General features: G+C 39.4%; 1 protein-coding gene across 6 annotated transcripts in view; it reads right to left on the bottom strand.

Annotated features, from left to right (window-relative positions):
• stxbp5a (syntaxin binding protein 5a (tomosyn)) overlaps positions 1–13,728 on the bottom strand; it is a 220,186-nt gene that overhangs the window by 32,546 nt on the left and 173,912 nt on the right. For 4 of the 6 annotated variants that reach the window (XM_073051461.1, XM_073051466.1, XM_073051462.1 and 1 more), the window contains 2 exons: positions 12,055–12,105; positions 61–300 (listed from right to left, as the gene is read on the bottom strand). In XM_073051461.1, the coding sequence (XP_072907562.1) occupies positions 61–300; positions 12,055–12,105 (291 nt within the window). The remainder of the gene's footprint in view (positions 1–60; positions 301–12,054; positions 12,106–13,728) is intronic. The other 2 variants (XM_073051464.1, XM_073051467.1) reach the window with 1 other exon arrangement.

Here is a 13,728-nt window from a genome sequence, read left to right on the forward strand (position 1 = left end):
TTTATTCTCTTCTCTATATTACACATATACTTGGGAATATGATTGTCCCAGTGCCCTTACCACTTGGAGACATGATGACTGGCTGTGTAAGCCTTTGTTCACCTCCAGGTGGGAGATTCAGCACTATGACCAGTACTGTGCCAAGTGTCGTCCCAACCCACAAACATGGTGAGGTGCACGTGTCTGCCTTTCGGGTATAAGTCTCAGAGAAATGAAGAGCAGTGATGGCCTCTCGGGACTCCTTGTCAATGCTGGTAACACTGGAACTACGGGAACGGCTGAAAGAGTTGTCTCTCACATCTAATTTTGAAACAGGAGAAATGCAAAGCCATTATTGATACAGAAGAAGAATCATCAGGATATTATGCTTAAATTATCTGTCCATACCTGTACTTTCATAATGCAATCTTACATTTCAACCCACTTTCATTCGGTTGATTTGCTGACATAAAAGTTTTAACAGTCAGATCTATTTATCCTAGTAATCTGAGAAAATAGGATGGTAGTAAATACACACCAATTGACCATAAATGTGGCCTTTATGTTTGAGAAGATTACTTAAGCAGAAATTCTGTTCATCTTTCATGACCACAGCATTTCTGCATTTGACAAACCCAAGAAAATCTGCAGATGCTGGAAATCCAAAGCAATATACATGAAATGCTGGAGGAACTCAGCAAGCCAGGCAGCATCTGTGGAAAAGAGGGAGCAGTCAATGAAGGGTCTCAGCCTGAAATGTCGAATATTTCCTCTATTCCGTAGATCCAATTCTGCATTTGATGCCACTAGTCTTTTCTTGGTGAATTTTGAGACACTACAGTTATTTTATAAATACGCACTTCAGCAACCTTTGGTTGGAGGGACAAAAAATTAGTCATCATCTTCCTTGGGAATCTAGTTTTCAGGGTTAAACAAAGTCATTCTGGTGCCTGAAGTGGCATCTGCCTGTGATTCTGTAGAAAGGGGTTAGAGTTTGTGTCAATGTGGAGTATTTCTCTAGTTGTAAAGTAGATGTATTAAATAACTTGATTGGGATATATTCCACAAGCACTTAATGCCAGTTAACAATGATCAAGGCTAGTGTTTATTGTCTATCTTAATGTCTCCAAACAGAAGAGACATGTAAGATTCCATGATATACGACAGACCAGGTACTGATGTCCCTCAGCTAAGAAAATCTGACATCAGTGAAACCAATGGGTTATTCTTACAATCCATTTCTAAAACTTGTTTCAGATTTTATTCAATTACCTCAATTTTAAGTAAGTGTACAATTCAAACTCAGGTCTTTGGATCAATAGCCCATTAATCTAGTCAATTAACTATTATGCTCAACTAGAAAGCAACCCAGATTTAAAGTATTTTAAGTAAGGATAAGCTGATATAAATAGGTGGAAAAGGAGTAAAATAAAGATGTTGCTTTAATTAAACATTTACAAAAAGCCTCTTTCTGAAGCTACAGGATATAGAGTGTGGAATGTACATACAAAGAAGTCATACTCCCAAGTACTGTTTTGAATGGGTTCATATTTTCCAAATGCTGATTAAGTCCTTGGTCTCTGTTCTTTGACCCAAATCCAAACTCTGTCATTGGCAAAGAGTGAGGAATGTAGATACAGTGGCATGCAAAAGTTTGGGCACCCCGGTCAAAAATTTCTGTTGCTGTGAATATCTAAGCGAGTAAAAGATGAACTGATTTCCAAAAGGCATAAAGTTAAAGATGACACATTTCTTTAATATTTTAAGCAAGATTACTTTTTTTATTTCCATCTTTTACAGTTTCAAAACAACAAAAAAAGGGCATGAATCAAAAGTTTGGGCACCCTGCATGGTCAGTACTTAGTAACACCCCTTTTGGCAAGTATCACAGGTTGTAAATGCCTTTTGTAGCCAGCTAAGAGTCTTTCAATTCTTGTTTGGGGGATTTTCACCCATTCTTTCTTGCAAAAGGCTTCTAGTCCTGTGAGATTCTTGGGCCGTCTTGCATGCACTGGCTGCAACACAAGCTCAAAATATGATCGATCCACCCCCGTGCTTAACAGTAGGACAGGTGTTCTTTTCATGAAATTCTGCACCCTTTTCCTCCAAACATACCTTTGCTCATTGCAGCCAAAAAGTTCTATTTTAATTTCATCAGTCCACAGGACTTGCTTCCAAAATGCACAGGGCTTGTTTAGAAGTTCCTTTGCAAACTTTTGATGCTGAATTTTGTGGTGAGGACGCAGGAAAGGTTTTCTTCTGATGACTCTTCCATGAAGGTCATATTTGTGCAGGTGTCACTGCACAGTAGAACAGTGCACCACCACTCCAGAGTCTGCTAAATCTTCCTGAAGGTCTTTTGCAGTCAAATGGGGTTTTTTGCAGTCAAGAGGGAGTACAGAGAAGGTTCACCAGATTGATTCCTGGGATGGCAGGACTTTCATATGAAGAAAGACTGGATCGACTAGACTTATACTCACTGGAATTTAGAAGATTGAAGGGGGATCTTATTGAAACGTATAAAATTCTAAAGGGATTGGACAAGCTAGATGCAGGAAGATTGTTTCCGATGTTGGGGAAGTCCAGAACGAGGGGGTCACAGTTTAAGGATAAAGGGGAAGCCTTTTAGGACCGAGATGAGGAAAAACTTCTTCACACAGAGAGTGGTGAATCTGTGGAATTCTCTGCCACAGTAAACGGTTGAGGCCGGTTCATTGGCTATATTTAAGAGGAAGTTAGATATGGCCCTTGTGGCTAAAGGGATCGGGGGTATGGAGAGAAAGCAGGTACAGGGTTTTGAGTTGGATGATCAGCCATGATCATACTGAATGGTGGTGCAGGCTTGAAGGGCCGAATGGCCTACTCCTGCACCTATTTTCTATGTTTCTATTGATTTGCCTTTCTAGCAATCCTATGAGCAGTTCTCTCGGAAAGTTTTCTTGGTCTTCTAGACCTCCACTGTTCCTGTTAATTGCCATTTCTTAATTACATTATGAACTGAGGAAATGGCTACCTGAAAACACTTTGCTACCTTCTTATAGCCTCTCCTGCTTTGTGGGCATCATTTATTTTAATTTTCAGAGTGCTAGGCAGCTGCTTAGAGGAGCCCATGGCTGCTGAATGTTGGGACAAGGTTTGAGGAGTCAGGGTATTTATAAAGTTTTGAAATTTGCATCACCTGGCCTTTCGTAATGATGACTGTGAACACTCCACAGCCCTAACAGGCTACTTAAGGTCTGAGACCTTGGTAAAAGTTATCTGAGAGCTCAAATCTTTTGGGGGCCCAAACTTTTGCATGGTGTTCCTTTCCTTTTTTTCCACTTTAAATTTGTACTAAACAAAAATAATACACTAATCTTGCTTAAAATGTTGAAAAGAATGTTTTATCTTTAACTTTATGACTTTTGGAGATCAGTTCATCTTCTATTCACTTACCTATTCACAGTAACAGAAATTTTGACCAGGGGTGCCCAAACTTTTGCATGCCACTGTAACTCCTACGACTTTAAACAAAAAATAAGCTCCTCTCCCTCAAAAACAGTAAGAAAAATCATATTTAAGAATACATATGATAGTTTTTATTGATAAAAGTCCTATAGACAAAAGAATAAAAAAAGCTACTGTTGGGACTAGTCTTTTCCCCTCATGATTAAGTCACTATCATCAAGTTACAAGGGATGGGTTACACCTGAACTCAAGGAAGACCAATATCCTTACAGGCAAGTTTGCTGGAGATGTTGGGAAGGCTTAATCCAGGTTGATAGGGAGGTGGAAACCAGGATGATAGGTCAGAGGATGGAGCAATTGGAGTAAAGGTAGATGCAATATGTAGGGAGATTGTGAGAGAAACGATGAGGAAGGATTGACAGTGCATAGGGCATAATTACCATCAGTTGGATGGGTTGAAATATGTCTACCTTAATGCAAGAAGTATTAGGAACAAAGGTGATTAACTTAAGAGCATGAATCAGTATAGGGAATTATATTATGATATTGTGACTTGGCTCTCACAATGGCAGGAATGGCTGCAGATTGTTCTGGGGTTTAGATGTTTTAAAAAGAACAGGGAGAGAAGTAAAAGAGGTGGGGAGAGGAATTGCTGATCAGGGATAGTATCACAACTGCTGAAAGGGAGAAAATGGTGGATGGACCGTCTACTGAGTCAGTGTGAGTAAAAGTCAGAAAATAAAAGGGAGCAATCACTCTATTAGAAGCATTCTATAGACTCTCAATTAACAACAGAGACACCAAGGAGCAAATCAAGTTTGGAAATGTGCAAAAAATAACAGGGTTGTTGTCATGGGGTCTTCAACTTCCTTAGTATTGATTGGTACCCCTTTAGTGCAAAAGGCTTAGATGGGCAGAATTTGTTAGGTCTGTCCAGGAAGGTGTCCTGATACAATATGCAGACAGACCAACTAGAGACAAGACCACACTGGATCTGGTCAGGTGACAAACCTTGGTGGATAAGGATCTCAGACACAGTGACCACAACTCCGACCTTTACCATTGCCTAGGACAAAGATAAGATCAGATGGCATAGAGAAGTATTTAATTGGGGGAGGGCAACTTATGATTCTGTTATGCAGGTACCTGGAGGTGTACATTAGGAATAGAGGTACTCAGGGAAATGCACATTGAAAATATGGAGGTTGTTTAGAGAGAAACTGCATGGGATTCTGGATAGGTTTATACCAGTGAGGCAGGGAAAGGATGGTAGGGTGATTGAACTAGGGTGGAACATCTAGTCAAGAAGAAGAAAGAAACTTAAGACTTAGGAAGCAAAGCTCTTGAGAGTTAAAAGGTAGCCAGGAAGAAGCTCAAGAAGGGATTTCGGAGAGCTAGAAGGGGACATGAGCTGGTCTTGGCGAGTAGGATTAAGGAAATCCCAAGGCTTCCTACAGGACAATGGCTAGAACAAGGGCAATACCAATCAGGGATAAAAGAGGAAGCATGTGCCTGAAGTTGGAGGTGGCGGGGAGATCCTTAATGAATATTCACCAGCGAGGGAGACCTTGATGAATGTGAGGTCAGTCAGAACAGGCTAATATGCTGGAACATATAAACTCTTCTCAGGCTTCCAGCTGGGTATAGTTTATACATCATATACACCAAGAAAGCACCAGATCCTTTTTTATGCTGCAGCATGTTGACGTTAAGAAAGAGGAGGTGCTGGAACTTTTGAAAAATACACTAAGATAGTTAAGTCTCCAGCTTCGGATGGAATACACCACAGGTTACTATGAAATGAGAGGAAAAAGACTGCTGTGCCTTTGGGGATGATCTAGCATCCTCACTAACCACAGCAGTGGTATCAGAAGATTGGAGGCAGGTAAACATTATTATTTTGTTCAAAAAATGTAATCGTGATAATCCTGGGAATTATAGACTAGTGAGCCTTACAGTGGTGGAAAAACTAATGGAGACAAGATTTATGAGCATTTGGAGAAGCAGAGTCTGATTAGGGATAGACAGCATGGATTTGTCTGAGGCAGGTCATGCCTCACGAGCATGGAAGTAAAAAAAACAGATTAATGAAAGTAGACCAGTGGATGTGGTGTACAGGGATTTTAGTAAGGTGTAATGATCCTCATGGTAGGCTCATTCAGAATATCAGGAGGCATGGGATCCAGGAAAACTTGACTGCATGGATTCAGAATTGGTATACCAATGCAGAGGGTGATGGTAGATGGAGTATGTTCTACCTGGAAGTCGGTGACCAGTGGTGTTTTGCAGGGATGTGTTCTGGGACCCCTGCTCTTAGTGATTTTTATAAATGACTTGGAAGAGGAAGTGGAAGGGTGGGTTCGTAAGTTTGCAAATGAAGGTAGGTAGTGTTGTGAATAGTGTAGAAGGTTGTCCTAGGTTATAACACAACACTGATAGGATGCAGAGCTGGACTTAGAAGTGAAATATGGAGATCAATCCAGAAAAGTGTGAAGTGATGCACTTTGGATGGTTTAACTTAAAGGCAGAATACAAGGTTAATGGCAGAAGTTGTAGCAGTGTTGTGGAACAGAGGGATCTTGGGGTCCACATCTTTAAATCCCCCAAAGTTGTTGCACAAGTTGATTAGGTGACTAACAAGGCGTATGATGTGTTACTGTTCATCAGTCGAGGGATTTTGTTCGAGAGCAGCGAAGTCATGTTGCAGCTTTATAAAACTCTGGTGGGACCACTATGGGAATATTGTGCTGAGTTCTTCCTATAATCCTCACCTCATTATAGGAAGGATGTGGAAACTTCAGAGAGGATGCAGAGGAGATTCATAAGGATGCTTCCTGAATTAAAGAGCATGTCTTATGAGGATAGATTAGTAAGTTAAGGCTTTTCTCTTTGGAGTGGAGGATAAGAGGTGACTTGATAAGAGGTGTATAGGATGATAAGAGGCATTGAGTGGATAGCTGGCTATTTTTACCCCCAAAGCGGAAATTGCTAATGTGAGAGGGCATAATTTTAAGGTGATTGGAGGTACATATGGGGGGGGGGGGGGGGAAATACGGTTTTTTTTAAAACAGAGAGTGATGGGTTTGTGACCACACTTGCTGGGGTGGTGGTAGAGCCACATCATGTCAAATGGCTATTGTTAAAGTGGTTTTATATAACTATGTCAAAGATAATCAATCCTTCCTCAGCTTTCTCAATCTGGCTGCATCTTTGAATATTGCCACCCACACCATTCCCATAAACTGGACAGAACTGCAATTGGCTTAATATCATTGTCACCTCAAGGAATTGCTTGTAACCACTTTTGTTCCAACATCCTTCCCCCAAGAATCCATCCTCCTAAATACAAATCATCTCTTTGGAACATTACTTGAAAACAAAGCATCAGAGTCCCTGACTAATACCTGGTGCTATTTGTGTAAAGAACTCCTCTAGTCGAATAATCTCTTCTCGGGCTTCCAGCTGGGTACAGGTATTGATTATAACTGACGTTTTGATACCAAGCTCTGCCATCTTCAGGGGTGAAATCCCTGAAGAAGATGTAAGAGTTTGTCATTGAAACATTGGTTATAATTGATACCTGTACCAGGCTGGAAGCCCAAGAAGAGTTTATTCGTCAGATACGCAAGGAAAGCACTACATCCTTTTAAAACCCCTAGCATTGGGAAAATCAAAGACATTTTCATTAATCCCCAAACCATGGCAAATGACCAACCCTTTTCCTCTCTCCGGCTGAAACAGACTGTGCAACGTTGGTCTCAAAATATCTAAATTGAATACAAAGCCACCTATGCTTAGACAGTGTTACTTTTACTTCTGTAACATCACTGAATTCCTGCATGAATTGCTGTTTTCTCTTACCCTACACTTACCATCCCAATTATTTCTCTTATGCTCGACATTTTAAATATTCAAATTCATCCAAAACTCTACATTTGTTATGCAATTCATATAATTGCTATTTACCAATCACCTTGGGTTGCTGGTTGAGGATAGTGTCAGTTTTAAAATTCTCATCCTCGGTTTCAATTCCCTGCATATTTGTAATAGCCTCCATACAATCTCCATTATACTCCATTGATGACGATGCTTTAAATATTGTTATTTTTAAATCGCTCCAATTTTGCTAGCTGAGCCATAAGCTCTTGAATTCTATGGCTCAAAGCTATAGACTAAGCGTGAATAGGTGAGATTAGTATAGTCAAGTATAATGGTTGGTGTTGATATAGTGGGCCACAGGGCGTGTTTCTGCGCTGTACAACTCTACAAGTCCAATCCCCTCCCTAAATCTATGCACTTTTCTACTACTCTTTCCTGCTTTAGGTGTTGCTTAAAATCTTGTTCAATGATTAAGCTTTGGTCATCGTCAACAATATCACCTTACGAGGCTCAGTATCAAATTTTGCACACCTAAAGTGCATTGTGAAATCTTATGACATTAAAGCTGATAAAGTTGTAAAATTGATTTCCATTAGCATCATGCAGATAAACCACTAATGTAGTGATGAGGCTTGCATTAAGCTTGTTTACATGTTTATCTTGAGAAATTTCCTTAAATCCAATGCTTCAGCCCATGGGGAGTTTTAAACAATGATCAACAGATAAATCACAACATGGAGCAGACTAAGATGAAAGAAACAAAAATAGTGGCAGACATACTCAAAAACAGACCTCCTGAAAGGCAACAGTACGATGCTGCTTGCCCCAAGTACTAGAATTCCAGTTTTTTTGCTGTATGATTTATTGAAAGATGCTCTGTTTTAAGCATAAATATCACACATAGCTCTCACCAGAGACCACAAATATACAATAAATAACATGACTATTTTCAGCATATGATCTCCCCAAATATGCATGCAATAGCTGGAAATATAACTAACATTTGATGAGAAACACAAGGGACTGCAGATGTTGGAATCTCCAGCAATAATCAATCTGCTAGAGGAACAGTGGGTTGAGCAGCATCTGTGTGAGGAAAGGAATTGTCGATGTTTTGATTTGTAACTTGATGCAGGGCTGAATCCAAAATATCGACAGTTCCTTTCCCTCCACAGATGCTGCTCAACCCGCTGTTCCTCCAGTAGTTTGCTTGTTGCTATAACTTTTGATAAGTTGATCTTTTTCTTATTGAAGTTGTCAAAGCTTTTAATCAAAGCCTTTGGAACTTTAAAAATTAAACACGATCCAAAATTTGAAGATCAACAATATTTTACAGCAGATTGGCTTCATGCTTTTGAACCATGCCTTTCTGTTATCTCAGTTTCCTGCTTGCTCTATATTTGACCTTTTGAATTATTGTCCATTGATTACTTATGCTCAAAGTGGAAATCTGTCCATTACACATGAATGACGTCTCTCCAAATAATGGGGATACCGAGGTGGCACAGAAGGAAAGGCAAAGCTCATTTTCCAAATACATATTTGTAAGTTTTTAATATTCACAGTGATTAAAAAAAGCTGCACTTTCACTTTAAAGCGAATTAAGTCAAAACATATACATGGGTAATTCTAAATGTTAACACAACAGGCATTTAAAATTATTCTAAAGAAGTTGAAGGGTGTGTCATTGTTAAAGCAAAATGGAATACTGCAGTAAAATTAAAGACATTGTGGAATTCTCCAAGTTCATTGTTTTTAACATACAACGGACCAAGTGAACACCAGTTTGGTAAAGACCTATTACAAAGATGGCTTATTACTTACAATATTGGAATAGTGAATGTAACTGACAGGAGATAGTAGCAGATAGTAGCCATTGCTTTAATTAGTAATATTGTATGGGGAATCCTGGCCTCAACTATATTCTTGAATTTGACAAGAAATGACTGTTTCTGGATTGTGTGCATCAAGAAGCAGCTTTAAGACAGCACTAATGAATTACATACTAACAGCAGCAAAAAATCTGAATTTTTAACATTAGTAACTTTCAGATTAAATTGCAACTAGTGAATCCAAGACCTGAAATACAATTTCAGATACAACCTTGAGGCGTGTAGCATGACCAAGAGAAACCCTAATGAATTGTAGCTTTCTCAAAATCACGGCATGCTGAAATTGGATGGCAGTAGAAAGTGTGTATAGAACTCACTCCAAGGGAGTGGGCGCATGTGCAAAACTCATGTGATGAATTCATCATGTTGAAGCAACCAGTCATTTCATAATTGGCCAGCACCATTTGGGCATAGCAATAATAACTAAGTCCAGGTTTCCATCTTTTAAAAGTGAGATAGCTTTTGGCTGCAAATTGTGGTGGAAGCCTTTCCAGTGATTGGACAGCATTGCAGAAGATGAACTCCTCACTTCATGACTCAGCATTATTTTGACTCCACTGCAGTTGTGAGGTGATACCCCTCTGATGAAACATTAAGCCCCATCTTCCCCTTTCAGATAGGCAAAATAGATAAAGAACAGCACTTCCTCCATTATTTATCCCTCAACTGTTTTTTATGGCACAGGTGATATCATTGCCACTTTAGATCTCTCCTGTGTGCAAAATAGATATTCTGTTACCATATAACAGTAATAGGGTTTCAAAATTATCTCATAATTTTTGCTGCACTGACAATGTTATTTTAAAAGATGTGGAAACTAATTAAGAGCTCGACTAACAAAGCAGCAAGATGGGCACAAGTCACCAACAAAAGATCTATTTTCTCTCTTGATGGACAATACTACATCCTTCTACAGTTCCCATGTGATCGCTTGGATCAAAGAAATGTAGAGTGCTGTCTCCTTGATGATATGCAAAATTCCATTCCGAGCACTTCATTATTTACATCCGAGCAGAAACAGGCCAGCAAATCAACCACAATGCAACTCTATGCATTCTCTCTTCCCTGATGTGTTCCTCTTTGTAATTTCACTAGTTTTATTAGAAACCACACTGATACCACTTCATCACTCAGCAAAAAAATGTGCAATGATAGGTGCAGGATAACCTCGAGCCACTTTGCTTACAGAATTGATCAGACCATAAGATTCATGGAACTCCCAAAGCTCTAAAAATGTTAGTTCTTCATCACCCATAAGTTCTCAGATATCTGCAGTTTGCTGATAAACAATAAAAAGATTAATGGAAGCCAACAAAAAGATTGGTGCAGCAGATGCTGTACACTCACAAACATTAGAAACTATTTATAGCAATCGGAAGCTGGCATTATGAAGCAGGAAATCATTGAGGTGGCGCTGACAACAGACCTCTAGCAACAGTAATAACACAAGCCTCTTTTGGAGAAAGAAGGATTCACAGTGTTATATTGTGAATAGAAGCATTTTTCTGTTAATTAAATTGGAAGTGATGCAATCAAGTGACATAACTGGCAGTTGAGCGACAGATGCCAACAAAGTTCAAGAAGAGCAGCAACCCTTATGGGGGCGGGGGGGGGGGGGGAGAGAGAGAAACAATAGGAAAAGAATTTCCACTTTCTAAGGTCACAAAAAAAATGTGACCTCAAAGCATTTAATTCAATTGCAGTATTTTGCTCATGAAGCCACTTGGCTCTAATTCTTGGACAGGAAGAGCCAAGAAATTTATTTGTTGTTTAAATTGGCAAAGTGGCTGTTTAAATGCAGATGAAATTTTAGCTCCTTAATAGCTGAAGATTCAAAACTATACAGCCCAAGTCTTAACATGCAAGGAAATGATCCTGTTCTGATGCCATGGATTAAATGGAATGCTCTGACTTTCCATCCATTCTATTTATGACCATGAGCTGTAGGGGCTCTAATCAGGATAAGATGATTAACAGGTAAAAAGTAAGAGTATCACCAGTGATGTTCAGGTTTCAATCCAATTGTGGCTAGTGGAAATAAAACCCAAAGGCCAGGTTCCATAAGGGAATTAAATGCAGTAGCCTAATTGGATTTCCTACTAGATTCAAGCCTGCAGGACAAAACCATCTGCAATTTAATGGAAAATAATATAAAAGTTGCATCGTAAGCACAGCAGATATTATGAGCGTAAACTACCAAGCTGATGTAGTGGAAGATTTGAAGCTCCTCTAATATCTCGCTTGCGGCCATTATTGCAGGGATTTTCGTTCTTCATGCATTGAGAAACTAATCAAATGAATAGCCATGAAAGCTAAGAATGTCACTGAGGAGTCTGAACATTTATTTCTCATCCTAGTTGGTCTTGTGGTAACGGGCTCCATCCTGACCTACTACAGTCTACTGTGATGAAGATGCTTCCACAACGGTGTCGCCAGGAATGAGAGTTCTCATTCTTCTCAGTGATCGAAGCTCTGTGGATGTGAGGTTGTTGAAATCTTGACTACTTGCTGCAACGCATTTTGAAGATGGTAAACTTGAGCTCTATACCTTGTTGCCTGTATACAGTAGCCACTCATTGGATACACCTCAGAAGCAAATTATCTAGTCACTGAACAAAACTAACTTAATCATATTGGGTTTTGTTTTCTGCTTTTAAAAGGTCAGTCTTAAGCAGAGTTTGGTGCTTATGGACCAGAATTTGAACACCCTGCTATAACTGTGATAATGGGGTGGGGGGGGGGGGGTGGGGGGAGTTGGCAGATACACTGTCTTCTTACTCTTTGTTTTTTTCCGCAAAACAAAACAATTTATATGAAAAACATTTCCTCACCAGGTGGTGCAAGTCTTCACACTCACCTAAATCAGGCTTCAGGTCAGTTGGCAAGCTTAGTTTTCTTGACACCTTCGCTGAAAGAAAATCCACAGAAAAATTAGATTTAGACCACTCGATGCAAACTATCACTGAAGTGGGAACCAGTACTATTGATTCCCTCCTTCAAGCCCACAAATACAAACTCAGGAATAATAATAGATACCAGGCCTTTATGAAAAATTTGTAAATTTGTCTTGAAATGCAAGTAATGTTGACAAAGGTCAGCACTTAGATGAAGAGTAGAACATTAGAATTAAGACTTTCACAGATCTGGAACAAATGCAGATCAGTCAGTACAAGGACTACATGTGAAGGGAACTTGACAAAAGTGAGAAGTTGACCAGGGATGCATCTGTAAGTTTGGATATAGAGCATGGATAAGAGCATTAGTGAAGGAGCTGAAACATTTAATTGTCTTAAGTGCTTGTGATATTGAAGTCATTAAAGATTTTCTCTTAGCTAATCACCAAATTGTTTCTAATGAAGTAGCACCTTATGAAAGAAGCTCTTACTTCAGAGATAATAGACTACAGAAGAGATGAAATTCATTACTTGGTTAATATTAACAGAACCATCAAGTCTGACACAGACAATGCTTAAAAGTATATTTCTAAATCTTCACAGGCTTAGCAAGTTAATGAATTGAATAGAATACAAGCTTACAGTGGCATGCAAAAGTTTGGGCACCCCGGTCAAAATTTCTGTTACTGTGAATAGTTCTGAGTAGAAAATGAACTGATCTCCAAAAGTCATAAAGATGAAACATTCTTTTCAACATTTTAAGCAAGATTAGTATATTATTTTTGTTTTGTACAATATGAGTGGAAAAAAAGGAAAAGAGCACCATGCAAAAGTTTGGGCACCCCAAGAGATTTGAGCTCTCATATAACTTTTATCAAGGTCTCAGACCTTAATCAGCTTGTTAGGGCTATGGCTTGTTCACAGTCATCGTTAGGAAAAGCCAGGTGATGCAAATTTCAAAGCTTTATAAATACCCTGACTCCTCAAACCTTGTCCCAACAACCAGCAGCCATAGGCTCCTCTAAGCAGCTGCCTAGCACTCTGAAAATTAAAATAAATGACGCCCACAAAGCAAGAGAAGGCTATAAGAAGGTAGCAAAGTGTTTTCAGGTAGCTGTTTCCTCAGTTTGTAATGTAATTAAGGCAGTTAACAGGAATAGTTGAGGTCTAGAAGACCAAGAAAACTTTCCAAGAGAACTGCTCATAGGATTGCTGGAAAGGCAAATCAAAATCCCTCTTTGACTACAAAAGACCTTCAGGAAGATTTAGCAGACTCTGGAGTGGTGGTACACTGTTCTACTGTGCAGCGACACCTGCACAAATATGACCTTCATGGAAGAGTCATCAGAAGAAAACCTTTCCTGTATCCTCACCACAAAATTCAGTGTCAGAAGTTTGCAAAGGATCATCTAAACATCTAAAAGGAACACAGCCTTATACTGTGGGCAGCGTTGTTTGCGAGCAGTGGAGTGAGCCAGGTGCAGAGTGAAGGTTTAAGGGCTTTGGCTCAACGGACTTAGGTGGAAATGGGTGATGCAAGGTAGATTTAGTTTTCAGTTTTTCCTGTTATTTGAGGAAAGGGGGAATTATGAGTGTTGCCCTCACACTTGTTGTTCTTGGTGTCGGATGTGGGAGGT

Source organism: Hemitrygon akajei, chromosome 7, assembly GCF_048418815.1.
Source record: "Hemitrygon akajei chromosome 7, sHemAka1.3, whole genome shotgun sequence".
Classification (NCBI taxonomy): domain Eukaryota; kingdom Metazoa; phylum Chordata; class Chondrichthyes; order Myliobatiformes; family Dasyatidae; genus Hemitrygon; species Hemitrygon akajei.